Source organism: Pleurotus ostreatus (assembly GCF_014466165.1).
Source record: "Pleurotus ostreatus strain PC9 chromosome Unknown scaffold_7, whole genome shotgun sequence".
Lineage (NCBI taxonomy): Eukaryota > Fungi > Basidiomycota > Agaricomycetes > Agaricales > Pleurotaceae > Pleurotus > Pleurotus ostreatus.
Window position 1 is genome coordinate 2,547,572 of NW_023503162.1, and position 12,402 is coordinate 2,559,973.

At 49.8% G+C, this 12,402-nt stretch overlaps 4 protein-coding genes across 4 annotated transcripts; 3 read left to right on the forward strand and 1 right to left on the reverse strand.

Moving 5' to 3' along the window:
• Positions 1 to 8: 8 nt before the first annotated feature.
• Positions 9 to 2,770, forward strand: PC9H_010120 (uncharacterized protein; the record flags this gene model as incomplete). Its single annotated transcript, XM_036779614.1, has 7 exons — positions 9 to 76; positions 133 to 186; positions 242 to 271; positions 328 to 458; positions 508 to 644; positions 697 to 930; positions 986 to 2,770. 7 exons carry the CDS (start codon positions 9 to 11, stop codon positions 2,768 to 2,770), a joined length of 2,439 nt encoding a protein of 812 aa, XP_036629003.1.
• Positions 2,771 to 4,117: 1,347 nt separating this feature from the next.
• Positions 4,118 to 7,311, reverse strand: PC9H_010121 (uncharacterized protein; the record flags this gene model as incomplete). Its single annotated transcript, XM_036779615.1, has 11 exons — positions 4,118 to 4,559; positions 4,610 to 4,759; positions 4,811 to 4,973; positions 5,030 to 5,195; positions 5,244 to 5,394; positions 5,446 to 5,554; positions 5,611 to 5,824; positions 5,874 to 5,954; positions 6,009 to 6,089; positions 6,147 to 6,467; positions 7,168 to 7,311. The coding sequence occupies 11 exons, from the start codon at positions 7,309 to 7,311 to the stop codon at positions 4,118 to 4,120; spliced, it is 2,022 nt and encodes a 673-aa protein (XP_036629004.1).
• Positions 7,312 to 7,765: 454 nt separating this feature from the next.
• On the forward strand, positions 7,766 to 9,156 carry PC9H_010122 (uncharacterized protein; the record flags this gene model as incomplete). Its single annotated transcript, XM_036779616.1, has 4 exons — positions 7,766 to 7,957; positions 8,024 to 8,144; positions 8,825 to 8,948; positions 9,006 to 9,156. 4 exons carry the CDS (start codon positions 7,766 to 7,768, stop codon positions 9,154 to 9,156), a joined length of 588 nt encoding a protein of 195 aa, XP_036629005.1.
• A 1,228-nt stretch (positions 9,157 to 10,384) lies between these two features.
• On the forward strand, positions 10,385 to 12,228 carry PC9H_010123 (uncharacterized protein; the record flags this gene model as incomplete). Its single annotated transcript, XM_036779617.1, has 7 exons — positions 10,385 to 10,409; positions 10,455 to 10,569; positions 10,618 to 10,794; positions 10,848 to 11,119; positions 11,196 to 11,448; positions 11,510 to 11,678; positions 11,740 to 12,228. The coding sequence occupies 7 exons, from the start codon at positions 10,385 to 10,387 to the stop codon at positions 12,226 to 12,228; spliced, it is 1,500 nt and encodes a 499-aa protein (XP_036629006.1).
• Between the last annotated feature and the right edge of the window lie 174 nt (positions 12,229 to 12,402).

Sequence of the window (12,402 nt, forward strand, 5' to 3'; positions counted from 1 at the left end):
CCCCCACCATGTCGACACCACCGCGCCCCATATTGAACCCCATTTCAACGAGTAAGAGTGCGGACGATGAGGACAAGTTCAATCCATTTTCTTCACATCTTGGCGATCGGTAGTGACTGATGATCATAACAGTCTCTTCAGCAAACAACTTGATGTGGACGACAATGATGATACGCTCTACTCTTCGTAAGTGTCTTTCCTTGGAGACCACATCATGGCGACTTGACAGCATTGGTTCTAGTGTCCGACCGTCAAACCTGATCGATGATCAGTGAGTATGCTTTTTGAGGTTTATCAGAAGAATTGACCAAGAAAATGGGGATGTAGAGTGCTCATGCTGTTTGAAAAGCAGACGGAATTGATAGGGCAACTAGTCGAGTGGCAAAGCAAGCAGGACGAGCACACAAAGGAACAGATTAAGCTCTTAAGTGAAATTAACGCGCGACAGGATATTGAAGGTGAGAAATTCAATTCCACATGTATCTTCGCGAGCTTAAGGATGCTAAGGTGCCTCACGAACGGCAGCACCATCGGTTCCCGTTCGCAGCGCTTCAGCGTGGAACCCACTTCTCCGATCGACGTTGAAGAAGATGAGTCCCACTATTGACAGATGGCGCGGTGGCCTCGATACGTTACTTATCTTTGTGCGTGGTTCCCAATGTCGGAAACCCGTTATTTACTAAATTCTTTACTCAGATCGGTTTATTCTCTGCCATCGTCACCTCTTTTCTGATCGAAGCTATCGGAAACCTGAAACCCGATCCGGCGGACAAGACTAATGCTTTACTTGCAAACCTCACGGAGATCATCGTGTCTATGGGCAGAATAAATGTATCAGAGCCCCTTCACTTGATTGAGCCAGAGGGATTCGAGCCGGAACCGGAAGATATACGCCTCAATATTTATTGCTTCGTGTCTTTGATTTTCGCGGTAAGTCCACTTCTTCATCCGAAAGCAAATTCTTACTTTCTGGGAACAAATGTAGCTTTGTACTGCCGCATTGGCCGTGGTGGGGCGCGATTATTTGACGAGACTGACCCGACCAGACGGAGACGCGATTAGCCGCCTGACCGATATACACCGCAGATGGAAAGGTGCCCAAACATCTCTGGGCCCATTCTTAGAGACTTTGCCCATGACTCTCACGTTGCCCGTGTTCATCTTTGCACTGGGTTTGGTTGACTACATTACATCAATATCCATCAAATTGGACGAACGAGGCCAATACCTGGACAGCGCTTTCATCATCGGCGGCGCAGCAATATCGTTGACAGCCTTGATGGTACTCTTCACCGTCTACCATGGGATTTGCCATCCTGCGACCTCCCCATTCCAAAGCGGAATCAGGACCCTCCTCAGATTGCGCGAGACGTGGAAAGCTGACGATCAGCCGCCCTCACCCTGTTTGAGTCAGGACAATCTGAATGCTTTCCACGAACTCATCCAGGACATTCATGATGACGAGACTCTGACTCATGCAGTCGGACCATTGAATTCCCTGCTCAAATCGCAATGGTCTTGGGATGAGAAAGAGGTTAACACTGTCCTCCATCTCCTCTCCTTTGAGGCGTCTCTTCAGTGCCAAATGAACGTTCTCAACGTGCTGGCGAAGCGAGACATATCAGGAATTACCAGCGTACCTATCGGCGTCAGGGTACAGGTCCTCAGTGCTGTTCTGGCGGTCGAGAAATACCACGTCAGTACCAACCTCCCGCCTGGCAATTTAGACCAACTCGTGAAGTTCCCTTTCGTGACCGTGGTAGCCAAACTGGCCAGAAGCATCGTACAAGCCAATTTCTCCAACTGGGACCTTGACAAGAGCCCGCTCCTCGCACTCTTGAGTGTCACCGCTTACAAATATCATGTACATCCAGATCACCAATGGATCGTAGAAGTCGTATCATTCCACGCGCTGAAGATATTGGCGGATGTCTTCGATCCGGAATTCTTCAATTCCCATGACCCACAATTCGTCAACGAACGAATGGACGAGGTCTTCGGTGCCCATGCCATGGATTTCTCCGAGTGCCAGATGTTGGCGGTTGGTCTTGCCATTTCCCAGGATATCCAACCCCATGTTTTCCAAGGGATGATGGGTTGGATATGCACCAAAATCACATCGTCATCCGAAGTCCAACTATTTTCTATCCACGTCCTCACAGAAGTTCTCAACCTCGTTTCGATCGATGAGAATAAGCAGATGTATCGGCCCCTATTCCGGCTATGCTGGTTCGTAAACTACATCAGCGAATCCCTCTTCTTCCCGGCCAATATCGGCGTCAACGCATCCTTTACCATGCAAATGGCTTACACCATCCAGAAGAGATGGTGCTCGCTCGAAGTAGTCAAGCCGACTCTGTGGTCGGACAGCGTCTTCACATCCGTGATCAGATTTTTGGATCTGGCTGAAGGCAACCTCGCGGAGCTCGCTACCAGCGAAGAGCACCGAGACATCATCTCCCAAATCAGTGCCGCGTTAGGAGGCCTTTGCGTGCTTCTTTCATCCGTGAATCCAGTGACAATAACTGAAACAGATAACCGTCAGAGGAGAGTCGAGTTTACGCATCAGCTGTTGCGTGTATGCATCCAGTATATTACCCATGAAGATCGAACGACTGGCGAACCGATTCTTCCGGAGCGTACGCTGGAATCACTGTTGGCGAGTCTATCACGCTTGGTCAAAATGGTGAAGATGGAAGAAATAGACGAATCGCTGCGAGTACAACTTGCAGTTCTGCCCTTGGAGGCACCAGTGGTTCGCCGTAATTGATTGTGAGGTTATGAAACAACCTGGCCGCGTCTAAAGCTAATTCATTATATAGGAACATGCAATATATGGGCAACGACCAAGGGTGTTCGGTTATGGCTGTAGACGGCAAGCCTAAGGACGCACATCCGACTCAGGAATCGGCACTTCAGTCAGGAGACTTCCCTGCTGCTCAAGGCCCAGGCTTGTCCTGACCACAAGCCACGTTCAAGCTTCCTCCCAAATTGTTTCTGAGATCCTGATGTATGCCTGTCGACAGGAGTGCGCTAGCCTCAGGGTGAGCTACGCCCTTGTCCATAGAGTATGGCGCACCCTAGGACAACCATCCCTCTTGCGTTTCGTCAGCGCCATCGAGGCAAATCCAGATTTATTCACTTCTATAAGAAGTATCTCGAAACCCGCAGCATCCAGGCCAGCCTCTTTCCTCACGTAGAGAGCCTCGCGATCGGGCCCAAACGTCCGTTCACCGAGGCGCTATCTTCCAACAGTTAACATAGGCGGGCACCTCGATCCTACCCATACATACCCTGCCTTGAATGCAACATCCCGCCCTTTCTGCCGCCGTCCGTACGCACTGGCCACTGGGTATGTCCACCTCGTCCATTCCCCTTTCCGTCCATAACCCCACTAATCCAGGCCCTGCAGACTACTGGTTGATTTTTCTAAGAACATCAACCTGACGCTGCCGTTGTTCTCCGAGTTGTTTTGAATCCCGTCGGTTATCGACTTGGACATGGTGTCGGCATGAGGCGGTGACATCTAATTTGACAGCACCCTCATCTTTACTAGTCTCTTTCCTTATATATGGTTCTACCCGTGTCGTCTCTGAACATCGTTGAATTAGTTGTGCTTCCGTTCACGAACTATCATGCTCACGACTACTTACTTACGAATGCCATGATCTACCACTAGCTTATAATATATTGTTTTTGTAGGTATAACAGTATACATAGCTTTCCCATCGTTATTGTTGGAACCAGGTTCGCTGCGAAGTTTTCTCCTTATACAGACGACGTGTCCAACTCACGAAAATTACCCGCGCACAGCATATTATATACGTATATGTCTTGGTCTTCCGGGTCAGTGACTGCACCGTTCCTTTTCTCCCACTATGTCGACACCACCCCGACCCGTGCTTATGGAAAGCAAGACTGATCTGCTCCTTGGCAGATCAGTCTTGCGCCGTTTCGCTGCGAACCAGAGTGGTCCGCCACAAACAACAGGGTTGTGAACGAATCTCCTTGAGGGAGACCCCAGGTACCTTTCATATGCGTCTCAATCATCAATAGTATTCAAATATAAGTGTACTACTTGATACTACCAAGGTCAATCAAAAGCTATATATGAGGTCTAAGGCTTCTTGCTACGTCTAGTCACCCGTATGCCAAAGAGTGCTGGAATGATATTCTCTTTTCCCAATGTCAAGGACAGCCGAGCATCTGTACTGAGCCTCCGCTTCTTCATTGGTGGTTGATCGTCTTCATTGCCAACAAGGGTATCATCAGAGGAAGGTCCTACCGTCTGCTCATCATCGTCATCATTGGTAGCTTCATCTGAGCCTTTGAAAGTATCTTCAGTCTCCTCCATGTCGCGTTCCGGGCCAGAGAGTCCACAACGGCGAACGACTTCCAATGAAGTAATCCATTTATTGAGTTCTGTCTGGTGCTCCCTGGACATTCCTGTTTTTGGTTGGCCTGGTTCATCGAGGTGGTTCTTGATCCGATAGATGCCTCGGATGTATCTTTTGAAATCAGTGTCGGATAGCGAAGGGTCCCCTTGGACAACAAATACTCTGTATCTATTTCAGTACTCTTCAACATATGAATTTGTGAGGAGACTTACCTCTTCTTCTGATGTGTCGTCATCATTATGCGACCATTTCCACAATACTCTAGAGGCCCAATAGCAACACTTGCTGACTTTTTAACAATGTTGGAAAAGAGACGGGTCTCTCGTTCCATCCCAGTAATGAGATCGAAGGTCTCAGCATGACTAGAAAGGGACAGTTAGTTAAGTGGGAGAGTATATAATAAATGAGCGCACGAGGAGGGAATCTTGGTTATTGTCCAGAGCTGCTTCCCACAAGTCTTATGCACTTGATAGTACAAGTAGATTTGCTTTCGCGGCCGAGTCTTGTCCATGAAGTCGTAAGGAACAATGCTCTCATAGTACTCCGGGTTAATATGGGATTTGGCATCAAGCATATCTAGCTCAACGTTTAGGATTCAAGGTAAAAGGAAAAAGAAATCTATCGTCACATACTGCGCTTTGAAAAAAGAGAAGACAAGGGATCACCCCCACCCACTGACCCACCGAGGCGAGTCCACGCACTCTCTCCGAAAACAAGAGACCCCAGGTAGGGGTGCTTTCGAAGAGCGATATTGAGATATCCAGGCTCGAAGATATCACCCTCTCCGTTTACATCATTCTAACAATAGGTGAGCAGATCGCTGACAACTTTGGAGTACATGCTTACTGTTTCATGCTTGACGATCAACTCTGCCATGCGACGGGGTACAAGAGTCCTTGTCTTCCCATATACCATCAGCCAGTCGCTATACTGCTCCCTCTGCCTTCTGGTGGGTGCCAAGATGTTGTCCACCATTGCAGGCTTCAAAACATCCGACCTGTGGATATAATATGTCAGTAAAATCATCAAGATATCCAATTGAACATACCACAGATTATCATGGGACTTTCTTGTGTACTCCCATAGTGCCAGACAGAGTCGGGCCACTCGAGACGGACTTTGGCAGAATTCTTGTATTGAAATGTGGATGGGAATCCCTAGGTGCTCATCGCAGTGAGCGTTTGGAGGACGAAGAGGGGAGAAAGTAACCTACCAGCCATAAAGAATACCTCGCAAAGAGTGTAAACCCCCATGCCAAAGAACACCCTGGTCGTTGAAGTGCGCATGCAATCAGCGGCCAGGCTAGCTTTTCGTGAGTCCAGAATGCCCTCGACAAAACTGCTCACTCCACAAAGAAATCCGTGGAAGTCAGCATAGACATCTGACGGTGTGGGAGGTAGCTTGTCACAAGAGACTGCCCAGTTGGGCTGTATTTATGTTAGCTAATGTCTCTAATGCAGTAACTCAAGAGCGTACCTGGAAGACGTTGTCTAATGTAACAAATGCTAAGGTATGAGCTTCAAACTCAAAGGCCAGGCCAACTCGGAAACCACGAAGCTAGAGTGGAACCCCATCAGTAACAATCATGCTTCAACGGTAAATATGTGGTACTTTTTTTGGGACAGTCAGTACGGAGTTGTACCACATGTTCTTCGTATAGAATTGAAGCGACATATGTGTTAGGTAGGCAATCTAGACAAGTAGTTTGTTAGCTGTATGGAAAATCTCCGAAGTGTATAGGGTACTCACAGAGATCCATAGCACACCGAAGTCCAGGTGTATTGTTCTGGCAGTTCCCTGCGCTCCCTTCAGCTCCAAGGAAGATAGAACCACCTCAGGCATGACACCCTTTCCTTTGGGCTTGCATTGGGGAGGCCATATAGGCGTCTGCCTCCCATTCGTACCTCTCTTGATGCTGCATGAGCTGTTGAGACACATGACCTTGCCATCAGTGGCATGGTACTTTCTCTCCTCATCGGAGGGTTTTCCTTCTTTCCCATCTTTGGCGTCGGCCCAAAGGTTTAATAGCCTGAAATTGGTATTTTCAGCGGTCAGTTTTGAGAAGACATGCTGAAAGTGGATGTGGTGAGCAATGCACTCGCGAATCTCGGGCATTTTGGACTGGACTGAGGCGAGGACAAGAGACGCGACGCGACATGACACGACATTAACGTTGACGTGAAGCGCCCGCCAAGCAACACCAAATACTGGGCCCACATCCCAGAGTCAGTGAATTTATGGCCTCGCATGGACCGTGAGTGCTCAGATATAGTTGACTGTGTATTCTATGTCCTTATACACTATGAAACTACAGAAAAACCGAACCCGCAATAGTTTCTACAAGCGTGCCAAGGCCCAATAAGTCTTGTCACTATTTGTGACAAATTGTCACAAACCACTTACTTCTTACTTTGCCACCACATGTTGCTCGACTTCCTCAACTGTCCACCCAAAGGCCGCACTCATGTGCTCAAGTTTGATGGTCATGAACGGCTGGAATCAGAGAACGATTGCCTAGTCCTGGATCAAATTCGTGAGTCCAGTGACACGCGCGGAGAGGTGTATGTTGATGAAAATGGCACATCTATCGCGACAATTAACGACAGGGACAGGAACACACACACACCAGATACTCACCAAGTAGCAGTTGAGGAGCTCCAGACACGTCTTGAAATCCCAGCGGAAATGCGAACGACGCGAGCCGGCTGGTCCTCCATTTGTCACCCGGTGCCTTTGTGGCCCCGCAACGTCGCACCACAGCACAACTTACCTGCAGTGTACTGTAAAGGTGTGTCAGCCCGTGTTCAACCGTGGGATTGAACTGAACTGACTCGAATCCCGTAGCCACCCATTCGATGGTCTCAACGATGAAGGTGGCGCGCTGTAGGGCCGCTTCGCGTGCGCGATCCTCCATCTTCGACGTACGTTGCTCGCGGTCTCCATTAATACTCATACCACTCCTTAGGCCTTAGTCGTCGTGCAGCGTGCGCCTGCCAATGTATCACCGTCGCTGTCTGTACCTGCGCTGGCCGTTGTACATACATGAGTGAGCATCCGTTTCATTGTCTTTTGTTTCGCATTCGTGCCCCTCCCTCACATTCGCTCCCGCTCCCATTCCTTCATCTTCATCCACAACCATCGCTTACCCTCCTCCTAGGCTCCGTAGCGAGCAGAACCCTCGCGGTGACGGTGCGTCTCTTCCTCGTCTTCGCTCCCCCGCTTGTCTGCTTCCACTTCCCCGTTCCCATCCCTCCATCCCGCGCCTCGCCGATCTGCACCTGTGCGCGCGTGCACTGTACCCCATGACGACATGGAGGCAATGGAGGCAAGTCAGTGTCTATGGAAGATATGGGAATAGCAGCGACATCATGGCTTACCAACGAGCCGCAAAGCTGGAGCACAACGAGGGCAGGTACACTGGCCGATCTAGATGGTCAAACGGCCGGACTGCGATGGAGGATCGTGAGCTCGAGAGGACGAGCTACGAAGGCCACGCTGGGTTTGCATTGCCGCTGAGGGTACGACGGACTTGGCTGGAGCATTCGCACGATGACGGCAAGGTTCTCGGCATCCGACGTCTCAGTGTCCTTGCGCTTATTCACTCACTCACTCATATTTGGGTCTAGTTAGTTGACATCGTCGACAACGACAAACCTGGGTACAACGTGTCTGACTACGTGCACCCTGCATTCACTTACGTGCAAGATTGTGCAGCGACTCACAGCGTGCGCGGACGCGAACAGGCTCGTGAGTAGAACATTAGTACAGCGTTGTCTCTAACGCGCCAAGACTGCATGAGGCCACCCTAGCTTGCCGGGGCACACCAAGTCATGACGCCCGACTGCCCCCACTACGGAAGCTCTTACACCGAGAGCCGGTTACTAGACCACATACGGTGTTCGAGATTGTCGGCCCTGGAATCCATAAAGGACAACGAGCATCGCGGACCATGAAGATCTGAATGGGGATCGGGGAAATGAATACAGGGTGAGTCTTGTTCGATTACTGACACCAGTGCGTGCATGGAGACACGTTTACGAGAGGCTGACTCACCGATTTTACAGACTATCCGATGTAACCGACACATTTCAGCGTTGAAGTTTCCATGTCGCAACACACTACGAAGGGACACATACAGAGAGCTCTGCGCGGAACTGGGCGATACCACTCACACTTGCGAATGAATGAATGCGAACGAAAGAAAGACCTCTTGGCCATGGGATAATTCATCGACAACTACGAGGACTCGCAGCGGTTCAGTTGATCCAGACTCATCTCGTCTGCACGCGCGCAATCCCCATCTGTCCCCATTTTTGTCGTTCCCGAGTCACCAGGGATTGCCGAATCGCGGCCACATGATGCAGGTACAGGTTTCATTTATTCAAATTAGACTTTACTTTTACTAACGCTAACGCCGAAACTATTAGGCGAGTTCGACGAATGGCGATGTAACGCCGATTCAGTTAATCCAGACGCCATTTGTCTACACGCGCACGATCCCCATCTGGCCCTTCTCGTTGTTCCCGAACCAGGGATAGCAACACGGCGCAGGTACGCCCTTCATTAATTCAATCTAGATTTTGTTGAAGCTGACGCTAGAACTATTAGGCATACGCAACCAATGGCAATGCAACGCAATCGTCGATACACATTGTTGCCAGGGTCGGCAATGCATCTAGGATGGTGTGAACTTCGACAAGACGACATGGAGTGGGCAAGCAAGATAACTTCCAGACTACTTGCGAAACAGGAACAATAACGAGAAACTCACACAGCGCCGACTTGCGCTTGGATTGCGACGCCTAGATCGTCAATTCAGCGTACGCGTGCTGGCTCTGGAGTCATGCGAATGACTGTCACTAGTACATTACGATGAATCGCAGGAGAGGGTGCAAGTTTCATTCTTTCCTCCCCCTCCTCCCTCAACGATTGTTTCCTTTCCAGCGTATCGGCGCCTACGCCACTTCTTCCTCGCCGCGGCCTTCTCCCATTGCCACCCCGTTGACAAGCAACACCAAGGGTGGCTCTCGCTAGCCTTTTCATCCGGCCGTCAACTCGATGTTCCTACTGCTTGGTCTTCGGGGCCGCTGTAGTCGTTATGAGTAACCTCATGAGTATCTTTCTTCGGGCACTATCTGCTTCTTCCACACTGATATACTGGTCTATCTACAACAGCCTCGAACTGATCGACTCAGTCACAACCATCCTAGCAGCGCAACCTCCCACATCTTGCTGAACACCGAGCATGTCAAGAGCCGTGCCTGGGCGTCGGAGCACGATCGTTGAGAACAAAAGACGGGCTTCGCCCAGTTGCCGCCTCGAAAGGTACGGTATACAACCACGCTCACGTGTCCCATCGCAGGCGCACCGTAGATCTTGTTCTTCATCTTTTCCCATCAACACCAACGGCGATGGGCAGTAGCCCGTGAGTAATCCGGTCAATTCCCCTTATTGGATCTACCTCCAGTGTTCTGGACTTTGAACGTCTAGCCGAAAACACTCCTACGCCCGTCGGAAATGGGGTGAGTATACCAAACACCGCCAACGATCTTCGCCGTGCCCCTTCCTTCTCCCACACCACCTCAAATCGGATAGATTAGTGATTCAGCTGTGTTGCAGCCGTTGCCTGTCGTAATTACGGTAGCACCACCACCATAGAATCTCCCCCGCCTGCTAGACGCCATGAAAAGACAAGTTCCCCACTGTAAGTGTCGCGACGCAATAGTATTTTGTCTGTGCATGCTGTGCATGCGAGAGTGTCCACTGGCCTCCTATTGCGCAATGATATTGCGCCGTTTGAGTGCATCGGCCTTGCACGACGCGAACCGCGCCCTAGTATCTTGAGCTTCCCACTAATCGCAACTGCTCATGAGATCCCGCAGTGGTGGAAGTTAACAGAATCTCCTGGTATGAATAGGAGCTTTCCCCTGAATCCTTCAGAATAGAGATCGGTGCATCTCCTCCACTCTATATTGGCTACATCCACTATGCCGAATCAATACAAGCCAATCCGTAAGCCCTTCCTTTATTTTTTCTCCCTTCTGATGGAAGATTCAGCACCTATCGATGAAATTCAAGAATATATCACCTACTTTTATCGGTGTCGTCTGAATGACAAAGAGATCGCAAAGGAGATGAAGGATCACTACGACCAGGATAAGTATGGTCTCAGGTGTGTTTTTGATCTGCTGATGTCGTATAATTACTCACCCTTTTGTAGTGTCGCCTCTGTGAAGCGTGTCCGAAAATCTTTGGGGCTGCTGAGTACGAGGCAGCAAAAGCATAGTTTGGATTCCATCAATAGGCAAATCGAAGAGATTCGTGCACGCTTCCCTACACGTGGGATTGAGAACATTCGAAAGTCGTTGCACACTGACTACGGCATGTTTGTACCAAGGTGCTATGCTATGAGTGTTTGCTCCTGGAACTCGCTAATCTGCAGTATCTTAGGCCCCTGATTGCCAAATTTCTCAAACAGACTGAGCCTGAGGCTGTTGAGCAACGCAAGGCTCGTCGGCTTGTTCGTAAGTGTTATTGGGCAGCTGGCGTGAACGACACCTGGTCTCAGGATCAACATGACAAATGGGGGCGTTTTGGTCTATGGCTGCATGCTTGTGTTGATGTATTCAGTGGCTACATAATTTGGATCAAGATCTGGTGGAATAACCGGAACCCAAGGGTTGTATGCAGCTGGTACATTGATGCTGTTCGCAAGCTTGGTGGTATGTACTTCCCATCCAAGGATGCAAGGACGATCACTTACCTTACCTCGCTCTCTCTCTACTCTCTCTACCATAGCCATTCCGCTGGTGACCCAGAGTGATCCTGGCACCGAGAACTACGGTGTTGCTAATGCACAGACCGTCATGCGCCACTCAATGGATCCTTCGCTTGCGGATACAATGCAGCATCGATGGATGCATAAAAAACAAAACATCAAAGCTGAGATCGTGTGGTCATTGCTTCGACACGATTGGACCCCAGGATTTGAGAACACCCTAGACAAGGGAGTGAATCAAGGCTGGTACAAGGCTACTGATCCATTGGAGAGGTATAGTCACCCCATCTTCGTGTTGCCTACAGGCCCTTTTATGTCCTGATGCCATCTTCAGCTTACTGTTTCGCTGGCTCGCTATCCCATGGCTTCAAGCTGAGCTTGATTCTTGGATAGTCATGCGCAACTTCAATGCACCTCGTGCGGATAAGAACAAGGTGCTACCACATGGGGTACCGGAGATGGTCTACTCGAAACCAGAGTCCTTTGGTGCGCTTGACTTCAAGGTGAGTTACAGTCTGCGCCAGGTTTCTGTTGCTTCTGTTGCCGTTCTCATAGTTATCACAGATACCTGTAAGCCCTGATTTAGTCGACCGAGCTGAGCAGGATCATGCTCCTCCTGGGCATGAAGTACATGAGCTGGTTCCGCCGATATTTGCCGCCCGTGCGCACGAGCTTTACACAAAGCTAGGTAATCCTCCAGTCACCTCCGCATCGTTCTGGGATGTATACAAGACCATGCTCTGGGAATTTTGCAACACACCTACCCCCCTGTCCCATCCAATTGCCTCTGTCCTTACCGCATTCGACGCTTCAAAGCATGTCGCTCCTCCCGATCCAGAGAACCCTCTGCCAGAGAACATTGTGCCATTGTTGCCTGGACTAAAGGAACTTCGAGCGGGAGACGACATGGTGGGAGAGCTGCCAGAGGGCTTTCTGTATATTGGAGGCCTCTCAAAGCCAATCATCCCTCCTAGTATCGCAGAGGCGGCAGCAAAATTAACTACAGCGCAGAAGGGCAAAACTAAGGGGTCAAAACAGGGGTCAAACAGTTGAACGAGTGCAAGCAGTCACAGTATAGCTTCGGAATATTCCAACGCTTCATTTCATGCTGATTTTACTCCTTCCAATAGTGATGGCTCTAGCGATGATGAGCTTGCCTTTTAGCAACAGTAGTGTACGATATGCTATGACAGCTACTAGCCAAACGATAACTGTAATGTTCCCGAT